This window comes from Neoarius graeffei, chromosome 9, assembly GCF_027579695.1.
Source record: "Neoarius graeffei isolate fNeoGra1 chromosome 9, fNeoGra1.pri, whole genome shotgun sequence".
Classification (NCBI taxonomy): Eukaryota; Metazoa; Chordata; class Actinopteri; order Siluriformes; family Ariidae; genus Neoarius; species Neoarius graeffei.
Genome location: NC_083577.1, coordinates 22,138,256 through 22,156,558, shown reverse-complemented (window position 1 = coordinate 22,156,558; position 18,303 = coordinate 22,138,256). Strand labels below are relative to the sequence as shown.

The window sequence follows — 18,303 nt, the reverse complement described above, 5'->3', positions numbered from 1 at the left end:
TTGTTATCGAAGCCATGCTTATTATCTTTTGGAAGAAGTGCATGAGTCACTGTCCTGTACTCCGCTCATTTGACATCCAAACCTCCGCAAGACGGCAGCTAAATCGGATTACCATATTCCCTGAGAAATCTCTTGCCGCCTTCCCTGATGCATTGATATTTCGAGGCAGAGACATGTCCTGCCAGCTCGTCCATGGAGAGTGGTTTTTATTAATAGTGAACTTGTGTGAACATGATGAGACCCCTCCATCAACGGCGCTTCTAAATCATTCATGACCAGCTGTCATGGTGCACTGGGTGACGGTCTCAGAGCGTTTGGTGCCAGCTTGAGAGCTTGCCAGAAGGCAGAACTGCTGGAAACTGTTCGACAGGGCCGTTTCTCCTTTGGTGCTCTCTTTGTGAGCAGGCTTAGCCTGTGTATCATCTGCCTAAGTGCCAAAATAGCCAAATCCTACTGTGTTGTACCCTGTTTTATTTTCCAAGTAGCGTAGACATTACTGAAAGTTGGACTCTCGAGTTCATTTGAAATGGTCCTTTTATTGAGCAAGACGTTCTGTGCCCATGGTGTTATGTGTTGTCCCTGAGCAGCGCTGCATGTCTGTGCAACTTTGATGAATTCCTGGAATCCTCTTGGCAGGAAGTCGAAGGATGAGCCCAGTGTAAACAAGGGATAACCCAAGTAGCCATCAGTGCATTGGGAAGCATGACCTATTGCTTTCCTGCACAGGCTTTCCCAATATCACCAAGTGCTACAGATTAGGATGACATTTCATTCATTACAAGCAATCTGTAGCACAAATGGCTTGTTTATCCTGAATCTTTCCATGTTTTTGGGTTAGTTTTACCACCAGTGCACTCACACAGCTGGATGGATTGTTTAAAGCTAGATGGCCTTTCGATTTCAGAAAATCGATGAAATTTAGTTTGCTCTGAAATTTCGTCATCGTGATATATGTTTATTTCTGTAATATCTAAAAACCCCAGGCCATTCTGTGGCTGGGAAGTTATTTAATTTGAGGGGATTCCCGAGCAAATAATGTGCATCCACAGTGTTGCATTACTGCCATCTACAGGTTTACCTTTGAGCGTGCACTGACAGTTCCATCATTCTGTCGCGAAACGAACAGCTGATCACACTGAGGTGCTCGCTGACCGCCGATTTTTATTAGTTTGGTCCTGTGTTTCCTTTCCTTCGTATATACGTAACATAGCGTTTTTTCTTCTCACTTTCCGTTACTGTTTCATTCGTACACTTACGTCCTCCATTGTTCTCTCCTGTTTCAAATTTGTATCCCACAATGCCTTGCATGAACAGGGAAAGGCCACCATGTCATGCATGACGTAGTATCTTGAATTGGGTCATGGTGAAGCAGGAAAAAATACCAGAGAATTTAGGGCCATGTCGCCCTAAATTCATTAATTGTTCTGTTGCTGGGTTCCACGTGACGTCACATCCGCCTCATTAGTTATTCAGAACTTTAGCTGGTGGTCTACCAAAGCTCAGTTGACAAAGCGTTTGTACGGAGAAGGTGCATTGCTCGCATGAACAATGCCTTACGCTTGCGTTGTTTTAGCTTGTTCGAATCAATCAAACCTTGAAACTGATAAAAGTTTCTTCAGGGTTCCCTGTGAACTAATAAAAAAGGGTGAATGAACACAGGATTTCTCAAAAAGACGTTGAGAAAGGTGGCTTTTGAACCTCTCACTGAAATCGAAGCGAGCCGAGTCGAAGCACGCTGGAGTTTGCAGTGATCACTTGGTGAAAGGTTTGTATTTCCCTCTCAGCTATGTCCTTAGTGTTTTCCAAGTACTTTTCTTGCTATATGTCGTTATTTTATGGTACTTTTTCAGTCACTAAGCACTAAAGTCCCCAGCTGTTTCTTTGTTTACTCCTCACAAAGTCCATATGCATGAAGGTCGTGACAAAATTCTTCCCCAGTCGTACAGTTACAATGCGCCGTGATCACTTCTCCGTCTTGTTTAACTAAGATCCAGGTCTTTAAAGGGGTTTCTGATGATCTTTGTGAATGATTTACCTGAGAGATAAGAGCCAACACAAGTGAGAATCAAGCGAACAGTTGTTTGTTTACACTTCAACTTGCAGCACTTTGTTGTAAAGACGCGAACAAGAAGCTTAAAAAATAATATACTTACACGGGCAAAAACAATACAGGATTCATTCGGCAGCGACTTGATACCGAGGTCCTTTACCCAGCCACATACAAAAAGGTTGTAAGCCTCCATACTCTTCCACGCTTTCATCTGTTTTGTGGTGTAGAAGGACGTCTGCAACACCAGATAGTTCAAGATATCGAGGAACTCGACTGAAGGGTAGTTTTCGAGATCGTATGACAAATCCTTCTTTCCCAGACTGTAGGGGTCAATTCCATTGCACATAGCAATCTTCTGAATAGATCTAAAGTGAGCAGTGGCTTCTAGATTACGAGCGTACTCTGATAAGTTATCGCTAGTTGTTTGCACTACGGCAGCCGTTTAGACCGCCAGCTATTTCACTTCTGGTAAAACTGCTAAGAAAAGTCACACAACTGAAACCAGCAATTAAAAAAAAAATTGGAAGTCTGTGATTCAAATTCAATAGCTTTCAGTCCACTAAACAAAAATAAGTGGGTGTCTGGGAAAATTATTTTTATGACCTTCACTTGAAAAATCTGAAAGGCAGTCTAACTTTAAATCAGATACACAAACAGCATGGCAAAACACCACTCTTTGTTACTTTTACTACACCAGTATACAGAATGGAATATGGCCGATTACTGTACAATTTTATCGATTAACTGCACACCGAACTCAAACATTTATGCTAAATCTTTACATCCTAGATCTCGGAATTGACTCTAACATCAACGTCACAGATGAACCTTTCTGATGGACCTCTGATCAGAAAAACCTCTGATGGATCGGAGGTCTTTCTGATAACCTGATACATTTCGACTTACAACCCTGATTCCAAAAAAGTTGGGACAAAGTACAAATTGTAAATAAAAATGGAATGCAATAATTTACAAATCTCAAAAACTGATATTGTATTCACAATAGAACATAGACAACATATCAAATGTCGAAAGTGAGACATTTTGAAATTTCATGCCAAATATTGGCTCATTTGAAATTTCACGACAGCAACACATCTCAAAAAAGTTGAGACAGGGGCAATAAGAGGCTGGAAAAGTTAAAGGTACAAAAAAGGGACAGCTGGAGGACCAAATTGCAACTCATTAGGTCAGTTGGCAATAAGTCATTAACATGACTGGGTATAAAAAGAGCATCTTGGAATGGCAGCAGCTCTCAGAAGTAAAGATGGGAAGAGGATCACCAATCCCCCTAATTCTGCGCCGACAAATAGTGGAGCAATATCAGAAAGGAGTTCGACAGTGTAAAATTGCAAAGAGTTTGAACATATCATCATCTACAGTGCATAATATCATCAAAAGATTCAGAGAATCTGGAAGAATCTCTGTATGTAAGGGTCAAGGCCGGAAAACTATACTGGGTGCCCATGATCTTCGGGCCCTTAGACGGCACTGCATCACATACAGGCATGCTTCTGTATTGGAAATCACAAAATGGGTTCAGGAATATTTCCAGAGAACATTATCTGTGAACACAATTCACCGTGCCATCCGCCGTTGCCAGCTAAAACTCTATAGTTCAAAGAAGAAGCCGTATCTAAACATGATCCAGAAGCGCAGACGTCTTCTCTGGGCCAAGGCTCATTTAAAATGGACTGTGGCAAAGTGGAAAACTGTTCTGTGGTCAGACGAATCAAAATTTGAAGTTCTTTATGGAAATCAGGGACGCCGTGTCATTCGGACTAAAGAGGAGATGGACGACCCAAGTTGTTATCAGCGCTCAGTTCAGAAGCCTGCATCTCTGATGGTATGGGGTTGCATTAGTGCGTGTGGCATGGGCAGCTTACACATCTGGAAAGACACCATCAATGCTGAAAGGTATATCCAGGTTCTAGAGGAACATATGCTCCCATCCAGACGACGTCTCTTTCAGGGAAGACCTTGCATTTTCCAACATGACAATGCCAAACCACATACTGCATCAATTACAGCATCATGGCTGCGTAGAAGAAGGGTCCGGGTACTGAACTGGCCAGTCTGCAGTCCAGATCTTTCACCCATAGAAAACATTTGGCGCATCATAAAATGGAAGATACGACAAAAAAGACCTAAGACAGTTGAGCAACTAGAATCCTACATTAGACAAGAATGGGTTAACATTCCTATCCCTAAACTTGAGCAACTTGTCTCCTCAGTCCCCAGACGTTTACAGACTGTTGTAAAGAGAAAAGGGGATGTCTCACAGTGGTAAACATGGCCTTGTCCCAACTTTTTTGAGATGTGTTGTTATCATGAAATTTAAAATCACCTAATTTTTCTCTTTAAATGATACATTTTCTCAGTTTAAACATTTGATATGTCATCTATGTTCTATTCTGAATAAAATATGGAATTTTGAAACTCCCACATCATTGCATTCTGTTTTTATTTACAATTTGTACTTTGTCCCAACTTTTTTGGAATCAGGGTTGTACATAAAGGGACTTTAGAAATTATAGTAAAAGGAATAAAATATAACAGGGTGTGGTGTGAGAGGAAAATAATCAAGCCTCAGGGTGGGGTAATGCCATGTTACCACTCTCAAGAAAACAGAACATGTCCAAGAAACCGGAAAACCACCAAGACTGGAGACTCCTTCTATGAATGTTCCAGAAAATGTCTCCATGTCAGTGTTTATATATACTTTTTTCAATCTGTTTCATATTATCCTTAGATTCTGGAGAGCTATTATGGAAATGATCATGAGAACAAGTGTATTAATACATATAAACCTGTGTAAAGAAAACTAATCAACACCTTATGACGACATTTGAGAATTTAACAGCACTGTGGTATAATAGCGGAGCTCCATATTTAAGAGAATATGGATCTGATTTTTGATGGCTTGACCATACAACGTCCATACGTACGTACGACATCCGTGTACCACCACAGGGAACCTGATCATAAGTGTAAGGCAGTGTATCTCATAAACACTTGACCACCAGACAACAACATTTGTATCTTTATTTCCATAAGATAGATGGGTTTCTATTCACTGCTTATTTTTAATTTGCTTTTTTTTTAAATAATGTGGAATTATTTACTAACACATTTTACGGAAAATGTTCATGACAGTTTCATATGAAACTAGCTAAAACAGTTTTATTAGTCCACTAGCTTGTTGGACAGTTGACAGTTTCTGCCATGTAAGAGCGATTAGACCAGTGTTTCATAACCATCTAGTGGGCCGCAAATTTTTTTCAAGTTTGAAGCCAAATACTAAATAGTTCAGGACGTCGTAGTGTCCCAAATCCGGTCATTGGTTTGACGTACACCTTTCAAGTGGAATAAATACATTTGTGGGTAAATTAAGAAGAACAAGCCTTTATTATTGTCACGTTCCTCCTTTGCATTTAACCCCCCCCCCCCCCCCCCCACACACACACACACACACACACAAACAGAGGGTGCACGCACAGTGGGCAGAATAAATAAATACCTTTGTGGGTAAATTATATGGATCTGTGATGCCTGCTGGAAGAGAAGAGCAGGGAGGATTGAGAATCAAACAGCTGTGGTTTGTTTACACCCGATACTAAAACTTGTAGCATCCTAGCAACCATCGCAAAGACGTGTACAAAAAGCCCAGAAATGGCTCCTCTCCTGGGCAAAAACAATACAGGATTTATCTTGTAGTGTTCTGATCCCCAGATCTTTAACCCAGCTACATATAAAAAGTTGTACCCCTCAATGCTCTTCTAGGTTTTCATTTGTGCGTCCATGTAGAACAATGTCTGCAGCACCAGGTAGTTTGAGATGTCGGGGAACTCAACGGATGGATAATTTTCCAACTCATAATGAATGAATAACTTTATTTAAATGCAATAAGTTGATCAGCAGAGCTGGTGGGGTTGTGCATGTACAGATGCAAATAATTACAAATAAAAAAGACTAAAAATAAACACAAGCTTTAAAAAAACCCTTAAAATCTGTTGGTTATCTGTTAATTATCTTCATATTAAGTTAATTAATAGCATGCATAACTATTGTATTTGTATTTAGTTCTGGCTACAATAAGATCTAATTTTATTCTACTAATGTCAAATTTAGGTGGTAAATTTTTCTTTAATAGGAAAAATCCATCTTTGTTAGCGTGTAAGGATCGAATCCCATTGAGTGGTTTGTATATCCATTTCTTCTGAGTGTACTTCTTGGTTTTAATAATTAGCTTGTTTGCTGAACACAAACATGGCAATAAGTTCTTGTGTTAATGGACCAGAATCCACTTTTGGATCATTAATCCCTTTTGAGTGAGAATGCCCTGAGTACGGTACATAGTTTGGCTTCTGGCACATCCATACAGTTTTAAATACAATACCTACAATTAAAAAAAATTGTTTTTATTGCGTGTACTTAATTCCTGGGCTCCCATCTGTAACAGGGAGTGATGTTGCATTCCATTAATACACTACACAGTAGATTATTAGATTCTAATAGAATAGATGAGCCAAAATAATTGGGGATCTTTTTTAATGGGCCCTGACTTGTTACAAGTATGAATAGGTGGGCTTTAAAGTAGAAAAGGTTGAGGACCCCTGCGATAGATGGATGTACACTACCATTCAAAAGTTTGGGGTCACCCAGACAATTTTGTGTTTTCCATGAAAAGTCACACTTTTATTTACCACCATAAGTTGTAAAATGAATAGAAAATATAGTCAAGACATTTTTCTGGCCATTTTGAGCATTTAATCGACCCCACAAATGCACTCAAAAAAATAAAACATTGGATTTACTTAACCGAGTTATGGCGACCGGTCCCATGAAACTGTGTTAATTTAGATGTATTGAATACAGTTGTGTTGAATAACTCAACATAACTGTATTCAATACATCTAAATTAACACAGTTTCGTGGGACCGGTTGCCATAACTCGGTTAAGTAAATCCAATGTTTTATTTTTTTGAGTGTGTGATGCTCCAGGAACTCAATCTGCTCAAAGGAAGGTCAGTTTTATAGCTTTTCTAAAGAGCTAAACTGTTTTCAGCTGTGCTAACATGATTGTACAAGGGTTTTCTAATCATCCATTAGCCTTCTGAGGCAATGAGCAAACACATTGTACCATTAGAACACTGGAGTGAGAGTTGCTGGAAATGGGCCTCTATACACCTATGTAGATATTGCACCAAAAACCAGACATTTGCAGCTAGAATAGTCATTTACCACATTAGCAATGTATAGAGTGTATTTCTGATTAGTTTAAAGTGATCTTCATTGAAAAGAACAGTGCTTTTCTTTCAAAAATAAGGAAATTTCAAAGTGACCCCAAACTTTTGAACGGTAGTGTAAGTGCAGGAAGAGTTTTATTGAAAGCGCAGTTTTTATTGAAAGACAGGGTATCAGAGGTACTACAAAACTCACAGTCCAAAAACACAAACAGGGTCAAAACCAGAAAAGCGATACAAAATACAAGGCTTGGTAATGTTAGATGCAGGGTATAGTGTGTATACTTAAAGTCTGTGTTACTGAGGGTCCTTATATGTCTGTGCTGTGATTGTGCTCTAATCAGGAACAGGCACATGGTACTAAGTAATAATGGCCCTGTGACAGATGTAACCAGACAAATGTTTGATATATCGAGTTTGATATTGGATGGTAACTATATAGTAATGATGTAAAGTGAAGGCGATGGTTCACTGCTGTCCACCAGGCACCCAGCAGAGTCACACCATAATAAATGTCATGATGTTGTTTCTGGCGCATGGCATGTGGTGTCAAAGAAAGGAATAAATATGTATCATAACTGCGAAGTGTATCTCATTATTGGTATCACAATAGTGTCACAAGACGGTGCAGCGATTTATTGACGTGAAATACACAACACTACACAATTCTATGGTTCATTCATGGTGCTACAATATTATTATTCTCTTCAGGTTGATTTTGTGCCCTTACAAATATTTTGCTTATACACTCATCAGGAGCTTTGCTTTTAGGCAGGGACTAAATATCTATATTATACTATGATCAATAACTATGTACATTGATATATGCTTGGATATATTTCATTTCCTATCGTCCTCCGTTTGATTCAGCGTACCACGGGGAAAGCACATGATTAATCTTGAAATAGCAAAGCTTACTCATCCCAATGCCCATTAAGAGACATTACAGGCAGTTATAAAGAGGAAGTAACATAATTACTTAATTAAATTAAGCATGGCAGGACATGGGCAGGAAATATGGGAGCTGAAAACTACAGTTCTGTGCCATTTTCTGAACCTCTGTGTTTTATTCCCACACGAATTTCCCACCATCCATCGTTTTTACTGCCATTCTTTTCGCATTCCCCTTTTTGAGGTATTGCTGGAGTTACCTACAGTTGTGGTCAGAAGTTTACATACAGTGACATGAATGTCATCTTGGATATGAATGTGATGGCAATATTTGGGCTTTCAGTCATTTCTTTGCATTGTTCTTTTTCTGTGGCAGAATGTACAGCATATGTCTTTAATTAAAAAAACACACTAGAATTTGATGCACAAGTTTTAATTTTCTTTGGGTTTTCTGAAATCAACACAGGGTCAAAATTATACATACAGGGTCAAAAATATACATACAGCACACCTAATATTTGGGTAAAATGTCTCTTCGCAAGATTCACCTTGACCAAACATTTTTGTTTACCATGAACAAGCTTCTGGCAGAATTCTGGTTGGATATTTCACAACTCTTCATGGTACAATTGGTAGAGTTCAGTTTTTTTTTTTTCTTGGCATGGACTCAACTCATAAGCACGGTCCATATATTTTCAATAGGGTTGATGTCAGGACTTGTTTTAAGCTTAATGTTAGCCTGCTTTATCCTCCACAACCAGCTCTGATGCGTGTTTGGGTTCATTGTCCTGTTGTAACTCCTAAGTCGTGTTCAAGTTTCTGATGGTTTATGCTGAAGAATTCTGAGGTAGTCCTCCTTCTTCATTATTCCATCCACTTTGTGCAATGAACCAGTTCCACTGGCAGCAAAACAGCCCCAGAGCATGATGATCCTACCACCACCACCAGCTGGTACTGTGTCCCTCTGTACATGGTGGTCATTGTGGCCAAACAACTGAATCCTTCTCATCTGACCATACAGCTTTCCTTCAGAAGGCTTTTTTTTTTTTTTGTCCGTGTGGTCAGCTTCAAACTTTAGTTAAGCTTGAAGGTGTCAATTTTGGAGCAGGGGGTTATTTCTTGGAAAGCAGCCTCTTAGTCCATGGTGATATAAAACTCACTGAACTGTAGACAGTGATCCATCAGCTTCCAGTTCATGGCAGGGTTGTGCCATGGTGGTTCCTGGGTTGTTCCTGACCATCCAAACCAATTTCCTTTCAGCTGAGGGTGACAGTTTGGGTTTTCTTGAAGCAAAGTGGCTTGGCAAAGTGAATACACCTCACAATAACTTGGATACAATTGTTTGAACTGATCTTGGAATTTGCAGTTGTTTATGAGTGGCTCCAAGAGACATTCCGGAGTTGTGCATATCTGCTATCCTCTTTCTCAGATCTGCACTGAGCTCCTTGGACTTTCCCATTTTACTGTGTGTTGGTCAATTCAGTGAGTGCTGTAAACAAACCCTTTTTATGAAGGCACAGAAAAGCTACCAGCTGTAGTCAGTCATGATCACTAACAGGAAGTTAAGAGACCTCGGCCTTGGCAAGATAAGAGACATTTTAGAAGTTTCAGCACCTCTGAATGAATAATCTAAGTTAGCGGATACAAATTTTTGACCCTGTATGTATAATTTTGACCCTGTGTTGATTTCAGAAAACCCAAAGAAAAATAAAATTTGTGCATCAAATTGTAGTGTTTTTTTTTATATTTAAGATGTATGCTGTACATTCTGCCATAGAAAAAGAGCAGTTCAAAGAAATTATTGAAAGCCCAAATACTGCCATTACATTTATATCCAAGATGACATTCATGTCACTGTATGTAAACTTCTGACCCCAACTGTATATCCACAAACTGTCAATGTACATTATCAGGTCAAGCCCATGCAGGATCACTGAATGCAACCCTAACACTCCTACACAAGCACGATTGGAATGATGCGCGCTTGAGCAGTCATTAGCAATTGACAGTGTTCTGTCAAGTTCAGGTGAAGCGCATTTTAATGCAGCTCTAGTGTCCAATAAGAAATCAGTGTTTTATTGACCCACTTGTATGTTGGCGTAAAATCTATTGGCCTCGTGTTAGAATGGGGCCAGCAGGGCCTGTATTGGAGGGATGGTTTGGTTAGTTATTTTTTTGGCACGATAGCTCGGAGCTGCGTCTGCTGCTCTGGAAGACATTTGCTTAACTCACTCTTAACGTTCCTCCTCAGCTGTCTGCTCATTTGGCTCAGTGGCCTTTCAGTCCAATATCTGGTAGTGTAATACAGTCTGAATCCACTGGCAGCATGTTTTAGCAAAAAAAAAAAAATCCAGTGAAACACTCGCTAATGCACATTATCCCGTTGTTCATCATCCGCTTCAGGTGGTACACTACGTCCTGGGTTTCACGTTGCTGGCGCTACTGCTTTTAGCCATCCTGAAAATAATGGAAGGTACACTTCCCAATTGGATTTCACACATCTCTGAGAAACGGCGGATTGCTGGATCGAATGTATTTATAGTGCACTTTGAAAAAATTGCTCTTAATAATGGAATGTATGCTCAGAAATCCTTTTCTGTGTGTACTTGTAAAAAGGTGGATCATATGATTGAACTAATCAGCTTCAAGAAAGAGTCGATTTGTGAATTTTTTCAAGGTTACCTGAATGTACTGAATGTGCTCAACGTAACTGGATTCCTCCAAGCGGATTGTCTGAGATTTTCCGAAGATAAAGAACACTGTGTGAACGTTCTCCAAGGCATACCTTCTTCAGAACGAGGCTGTCTGTGAGGTGATCCGATGTTGGATTTCAGACTCCGAATATCTCGTACTTTGTAAACTTTATTGCTTTAAATATGTGAAAAATACAAGCTCATACTCATGCAGAGTTTCATTTGTTCTCAACATGCCTGTGTGGGATTTTGTTGTTGCTGTTTGTTGCCGAATTGCTCTTAAAGCTAGACTGCCTTTCAGATTTTTCAAGTGTAGGTCATAAAAAGAATTTCCCCCGACACCCAATTATGTTTGTTTAGTGGACCGAAAGCTACTGAATTCGACTCACGGACTTCCAATTTTATCCGTTTTTTAAATAGAACAATTAATGAATTTAAGGCCACATGGCCCTAAATTCTCCACTATTTTTTTCCTGCTTCACCATGACCCAATTCAAGATACTACATCATGCATGACGTGATGGGCTTTCCCCGTTCGCACAAGGCATTTTGGGATACGAATTTGAAACAGGAGAGAACAATGGAGGACGTGAACGAAACGCGAAAGACTGACTACAGTAACGGAAAGCGAGAAGAAAAGACATTATGTTATATACGAAGGAAAGGAAATGCAGGCCCAAACTAACAAATATCGGTGGTCAGCGAGCACCTCGGTGTGATCAGCTGTTCGTTTAGTGACAGAATGATGGAACTGTCAGTGCACGCTCAAAGGTAAACCTGTACTGTAGATGCACACATGGACTTCCTCTGTCTGCTTGACTGTGCGACGCGAGCAATTTCATGCGCATTATTTGCTAAGGAATCTCTTCAAATTAAATAACTTCCCAGCCACAGACTGGCCTTTTTATTTTTATTTTTTGAGATATTGCCGAAATAAACATATATCACCATGACCAAATTTCAGAGGGAACTAAATTTCACCGATTTTCCGAAATCAAAAGGCCGTTTCGCTTTAAGTGTGAATGATTTTGCGACTGTGTGTGGGGGGGTGTGCTGCAATGGACTGGCATTGCTTCCAGAGTGTATTCCTACATGGTGCACAGTTTTCCAAGGATCCACCAAGACCCTGACCAAGCTGAAGCACTTACTAAAGATGAATCAGGAACAAATAATATATGAAGCCCAAAATACATAAGAAAAACCCCAACAACAACACTACCTGGTTAGCGCTGTCGCCTCACAGCAAGAAGGTCCGGGTTCGAGCCCCGTGGCCGGCGAGGGCCTTTCTGTGCAGAGTTTGCATGTTCTCCCCGTGTCCGCGTGGGTTTCCTCCGGGTGCTCCGGTTTCCCCCACAGTCCAAAGACATGCAGGTTAGGTTAACTGGTGACTCTAAATTGAGCGTAGGTGTGAATGTGAGTGTGAATGGTTGTCTGTGTCTATGTGTCAGCCCTGCGATGACCTGGCGACTTGTCCAGGGTGTACCCCGCCTTTTGCCCGTAGTCAGCTGGGATAGGCTCCAGCTTGCCTGCGACCCTGTAGAACAGGATAAAGCGGCTAGAGATAATGAGATGAGATGAGAACAACACTACCATGTTATCCCATGCACTATTTGTCACTTTAGTCTGTGCTTCCTCATTAGGCCCAACATTGATGTCAGTTCCTCTTCTGCAAGCATTTGGATGTCAGAAAGAAAAAAAAAAAAAAACAACGGCAGCTCATGAACCTTGTGTCGAGACTTTGATCTCCGCCCATCACCCGGATCTCTAAAGCTTCATTGACTATGTTATCACTGGAGTGCAACTACTGAATAATTTTACAGCCCACCAAAGACCTTCTTTCCTGAGCCTGACTAGAAATAACACAGCAGTAATTAAACCATCACCTGAAACATTATCTGGCACACGGTTGACTCCCGCTATAGCAGCTAATGGCTTCGGGAACGTGTCGCATTGTACAGCGAGGCCTCATAAAGCAGCGCCCTCACGGGAGTCGATGGCAGAAAGCTGTGCTTCGCGAAATAATATATGCAGCACTAAAAGGCTGGTAATTGTGAAATTTAAGCAGCCGACGACGAACGAGCTATTAATCAAAATGTCTCGGGGAAGCTCATACATTGAAGCGCTAGCCAATTTTTATTTTTTTTTAGAGCACATGACAAGATTTATTTTCCTATTCAAAATTTCGTACAGTCTCCACCGAAATGTCAGGAGGTCAAAAGCATTAAATCTTATCTACAGCTTCTCAGAATGCAAATCAGTACATGGCAGATGATTGAGAGGTCAGATCCTGATTGCTTATTTTCCTTCCTATATCTGATGGAATAAACTGAATTGAGAAAGAAGCTCATTGTTTTAATGCTGATTTGACCGACATGGATTTTTTTTTTTTTCACTGAGAAAGCTTGAGTCGTGGATTCATAGACTACAGATTGAACAGTTTATATCCACAGTCTCATTCTGAACATAAACTAGTCCTTCAGATGAAGAAAGGAATTTTAATTACTGCCTGTTTTTCTTTTCCATGGTAGAGCGGCGGCTACAATTATCAACAGTCCGTAATTATCGACGCCTTTCCAGATTTACCATTAAAAAATTTTACAAAGGTGACTTTCAGCTACAACAGTTATTATTGGGTAATTAATCAACCGGAAGACCCGCCTCACCCTTTGATCTTGCCGTCTGATGACACAGCTCGTTACCTGAGATGGAATTTTTTTTAGCACGATCTGTAATTTGAGGAAAACCCAGACATTATCATCGCAGGTAAGCATGGTGGAAAGATCATGGACATGTTTTTACTTATCAGATTCACCGATATTTCATGATCAACTTGTTGAAACCTACTTTGTTTCTTACTCTTTCATTTGACAGACGCCATTTTGTATCTAAACGCGCGTTTGAGAAGTCACGTGAGGTGTCCACCATTATCGACACGCTGTGGAATTAAGGGACGTTTACGACTGTTACGGATCGATCTTTGTGTAACATTGTTGAAGTAGATGAAGCACTTTAAAAATAATAAAAGTGCTGTGATTTATGATATTTTTTTTTTCTGATTCATAACAGAATGGAATGTTTATAGAGTGTTTGGAATCCGATTGCAATGAATAGAATTAGAGCAGAATTAAATTCCGAGCATATAAACAATTACATGCTAGAAATATTCAGATTTTTCTATTCCATTCAGAAAAATATATATATTTTGCAGTTTGTTGTAAATATCTACCACATATTACAATATCAGTCACCATTTTATATTTTGATTCGAGGAAGGACATGTGACCTTTGACTTGGATGTTCATGCGGTTACGATATCAATTGCCTGTTGATATTTATTGGTAAATTACAAAACTAGAAATTAATACAAACAACAACGAATGATTAACAAAATGTGGTCGACGAAAATACTTAGAAAGTGGAACAAAAAGATTTTCTGACGCAGGTTAAACATTATCAATTCATTTGTTTACAAACATTAGAATTACTTCCTCATTTACATAAACACCGACATTGATATATTTATATCAAATATATTTTGTACTAAATATAAGTCTACGTAAAACAAATATTAAATAAAAACTGTGTTTTGTTAACTTAATACCACATACCGATTATTTTTTAAATAAATAATCATCTGGGTGTCGATAATTGTGGAACGGTGTCGATAACTTTAGACAAAGGTGTCGATAATTGTGGAACGGTGTCACGTGATCTGATACGCTAAGTAATCGGGAATCAACTCGTTTTTTCCAGTGGAAGTTTAAGTAATTCTTCATGCACAATTTACATATTGAAAGTCTTTTCTACTTTTGCAATGGCCAAAATATCGTTAAGGTGACGATAATTGTAGCCACCACTCTATATTTCACTCAGTGAATGTAGATTTTTTTCTTTCACTTTTTTTTAAAATATAAGACACGGCTTGCCATTCTGTGTCTTGGCACTTCAGAGTAAGGCCAGCTGTGATGCACATATTCAAGGCGAAGTCGAGTTAATGGAACGCCACTATCTTCTTTCCGTCTCACGAAATTGCACTTTTTTTAACTCAGAGGCTGTAACGGTAAACAGAGGCTCTCTTTTCCTCCCCGTAACATTTTATTAAAATGTTGATTGAGTTTCAGAGGTAAATACTGCCTGGTTCAGATTAGTGGTCCACCATAAGTGATAAACCGTCATAACTTGATTACGGTCGCATGTTTTGTTTAGCCTTTGTGTTTGTCTTCTTTTCAGATGTCTGCCTAATTTCTGTGAAAACGGCGGCCGCTGCTCTCAGACGTGGTCCTCTTTCTCCTGTGATTGCGCAGGGACAGGATACAGTGGTGCTACGTGCCATAACTGTGGGTACTTCTTCGAGTACCTCCTTGATTACAAAAGCCAATTTGTTGAGCACTTTACACATTCGAAAGGAGTCTGGTAAACGTGTAAAGCATGTTTTATATATATATATATATATATATATATATATATATATATATATTAGTGCTGTCAAAAATATCGCGTTATTAACGCGTTAACTTGACTCAATTTTAACAGCGATAATTTTTTTATCGCGAGATTAACGCTCTGTGACATGATGTAGGTTTTTCATAAGCTTTTGAAACTGCCAGGAACTTGGAACAGAGACTTTGCTTAGAAAACCGATAGTAGCTAGACTGTAATGCCACACCCCACACAGCCAGAGTCCTCTGCCCTCCCCCCAAAGAACCAGCGCGGGCAGGGCGCGCTAGTAGAGATGGGATTTATGGCTCTTTGATGGGATCTGCATCTTTGTGATCCGTTCTTTGAAAAGAGCCGTTCAAAAGACTGGCTCATTTGGCTCTTTTTAAATATTTATTCAGTTTTAAGAAGACAGCGCCTAAAGAAGCCAGATCCCTCTGAACTGTAAACTCAATGCTATCCCAGAAATCCTTCCTGTAATATGCAAATTTGGCCGCCTCTGATTGGACAGCGCGACGCATCAACAGGCAGAAAGTGTAAAAGTACAAAATGTGTTAAGTGAGCTGAAACAGTAAAGATCAGATTCAATGCAATATTTATCAACGAACAACTTAAACTTAATATAATAGTGTACTTTATATTATAATCAAGCATGTCAAGCCTACCGTCACTGTGTAACCTATCTCTCTTTAGTTGTAGACTAACTCAAACAGTAGATCATTTCACTCATGGTTCTCTTGCTAGCCCCGCACCGGTGCTCGGCTTAGGTTTCACTTTGCAGTGGCTGTGTCAAGACGTGTTATGCTTTGCAATTAAAAAAAGCATTGGTACAAAGCAAGCCCATTCACTTTTTTATGCTGATAAGAGAATTACAATGGTTTTTTATGTGACAAAAATGTGCGATTAAATTGCGATTAATCGCGAGTTAACTATGACTGTCGCGACATTAATCGCGATTAAATATTTTAATCGCTTGACAGCACTAATATATATATGAATCAATCAGACAAGACTATACAAAGGCAGTTTTGCACTATTTGAGATTTATTTGAGACAGCAGGGCTCCGCTGTACAAGCTCCTGACTATTTGTTGTGTTTTCTTCTCTATTTGTACTTAATTTGAAGAAATGTCATGAAACATAATCGTGTAAAAGGCATCGTGTGAAGGTCATCCTGGTTTAATTACTGGAAAGACATTGCTGAGCTAACTGGGGTATGGATCACCTCCTGTGTATGTTTTTGTCTTCAAACAAAAAAACAAAAAAGAAAGGAGTATAGACTTACGCAGGCGACGCTGACCTTCTTGTCCCGTCAGTGACAAAATGATCTGATGTGAATATAAGATTCCACCAACGACTTTGTTCTCAACCTGAAATATCTTAGGTGCTTCCTTGAAAACCAGTTTTCCTTTTTTGCTCCTTTTCCTCAGCGATCTATGAAGCCTCGTGCGAGGCCTACAGGCTTTCAGGAAGCACCTCAGGCTACTTCTCTGTCGATCCTGATGGCAGCGGCCCTCTGGGTCCCATTCAGGTCTACTGCAATATGACAGGTGAGATGTTTCCAACATGCTAAACACTTGGAAAAGCCAAATGGATCATAGTACATTGTGATTAATTAAATTCATCCCATGTCCCTGAATATAATACAGGATATTTGACACTGAGAATTTTATTCCATGGTGCTGCTTGAGTTTGATCAGAGATAATCTTGCACCGATGAGAGATTTAGTCTTAATTTACAACAGCAAATCTTATATCATATAAACAGTATTGTGCAAAAGTCTTAGGCACCCTGTTTTTTTTTTTTCATCCAAACTTTGTTATAGATTTCTATTTGATGACTTCTATGTTATCGAGTCAGTCCAAAAACGTTTTAGAGTTCCAGGCGTTCTTTTTTTTTTTCCCCAGCACAAAATAAATGTTACAGGGAAAAAAAAAGTTTGTATCTGAGCAGCATATTCCATAACAGAGCACTTTTCCGATTAAAAAAGAAAACATAATGAAGGCTGCTGGGTTTTGGTGCAAAATGAAGAAGCGAGTGTGACAGTCAAAGTGTCCAGAAGAACTGTGGCTGGTTCTGGAAGATGCTCAGTAAAACCTACAGCTCATTTCCGCATAAAACTGGACTGATTGTACCTGAGACTACTTTTTTTTTAAGTAAAGGGTCATCTCACACCAAATATTGACTTTGTTTCATTTATTATGGCTTACTGATTACTGTTTATACAGTGGGGCAAAAAAGTATTTAGTCAGCCACCAATTGTGCAAGTTCTCCCACTTAAAAAGGTGAGAGAGGCCTGTAATTTTCATCATAGGTACACTTCAACTATGAGAGACAAAATGAGAAAAAAAAAATCCAGAAAATCACATTGTCTGATTTTTAAAGAATTTATTTGCAAATTATGGTGGAAAATAAGTATTTGGTCAATAACAAAAGTTCATCTCAATACTTTGTTATATACCCTTTGTTGGCAATGACAGAGGTCAAACGTTTTCTGTAAGTCTTCACAAGGTTTTCACACACTGTTGCTGGTATTTTGGCCCATTCCTCCATGCAGATCTCCTCTAGAGCAGTGATGTTTTGGGGCTGTCGCTGGGCAACACGGACTTTCAACTCCCTCCAAAGATTTTCTATGGGGTTGAGATCTGGAGACTGGCTAGGCCACTCCAGGTCCTTGAAATGCTTCTTACGAAGCCACTCCTTCGTTGCCCCAGGCGGTGTGTTTGGGATCATTGTCATGCTGAAAGACTCAGCCACGTTTCATCTTCAATGCCCTTGCTGATGGAAGGAGGTTTTCACTCAAAATCTCACGATACATGGCCCCATTCATTCTTTCCTTTACACGGATCAGTCGTCCTGGTCCCTTTGCAGAAAAACAGCCCCAAAGCATAATGTTTCCACCCCCATGCTTCACAGTAGGTATGGTGTTCTTTGGATGCAACTCAGCATTCTTTCTCCTCCAAACACGACAAGTTGAGTTTTTACC

The 18,303-nt window shown here is 39.6% G+C and overlaps 1 protein-coding gene across 1 annotated transcript in view; it reads left to right on the top strand.

Moving 5' to 3' along the window:
- Positions 1 to 18,303, top strand: part of cntnap5a (contactin associated protein family member 5a) — a 207,715-nt gene that overhangs the window by 130,072 nt on the left and 59,340 nt on the right. The window contains exons 9-10 of the mRNA XM_060929196.1: positions 15,111 to 15,217; positions 16,747 to 16,866. Of these exons, the coding sequence (XP_060785179.1) occupies positions 15,111 to 15,217; positions 16,747 to 16,866 (227 nt within the window). The remainder of the gene's footprint in view (positions 1 to 15,110; positions 15,218 to 16,746; positions 16,867 to 18,303) is intronic.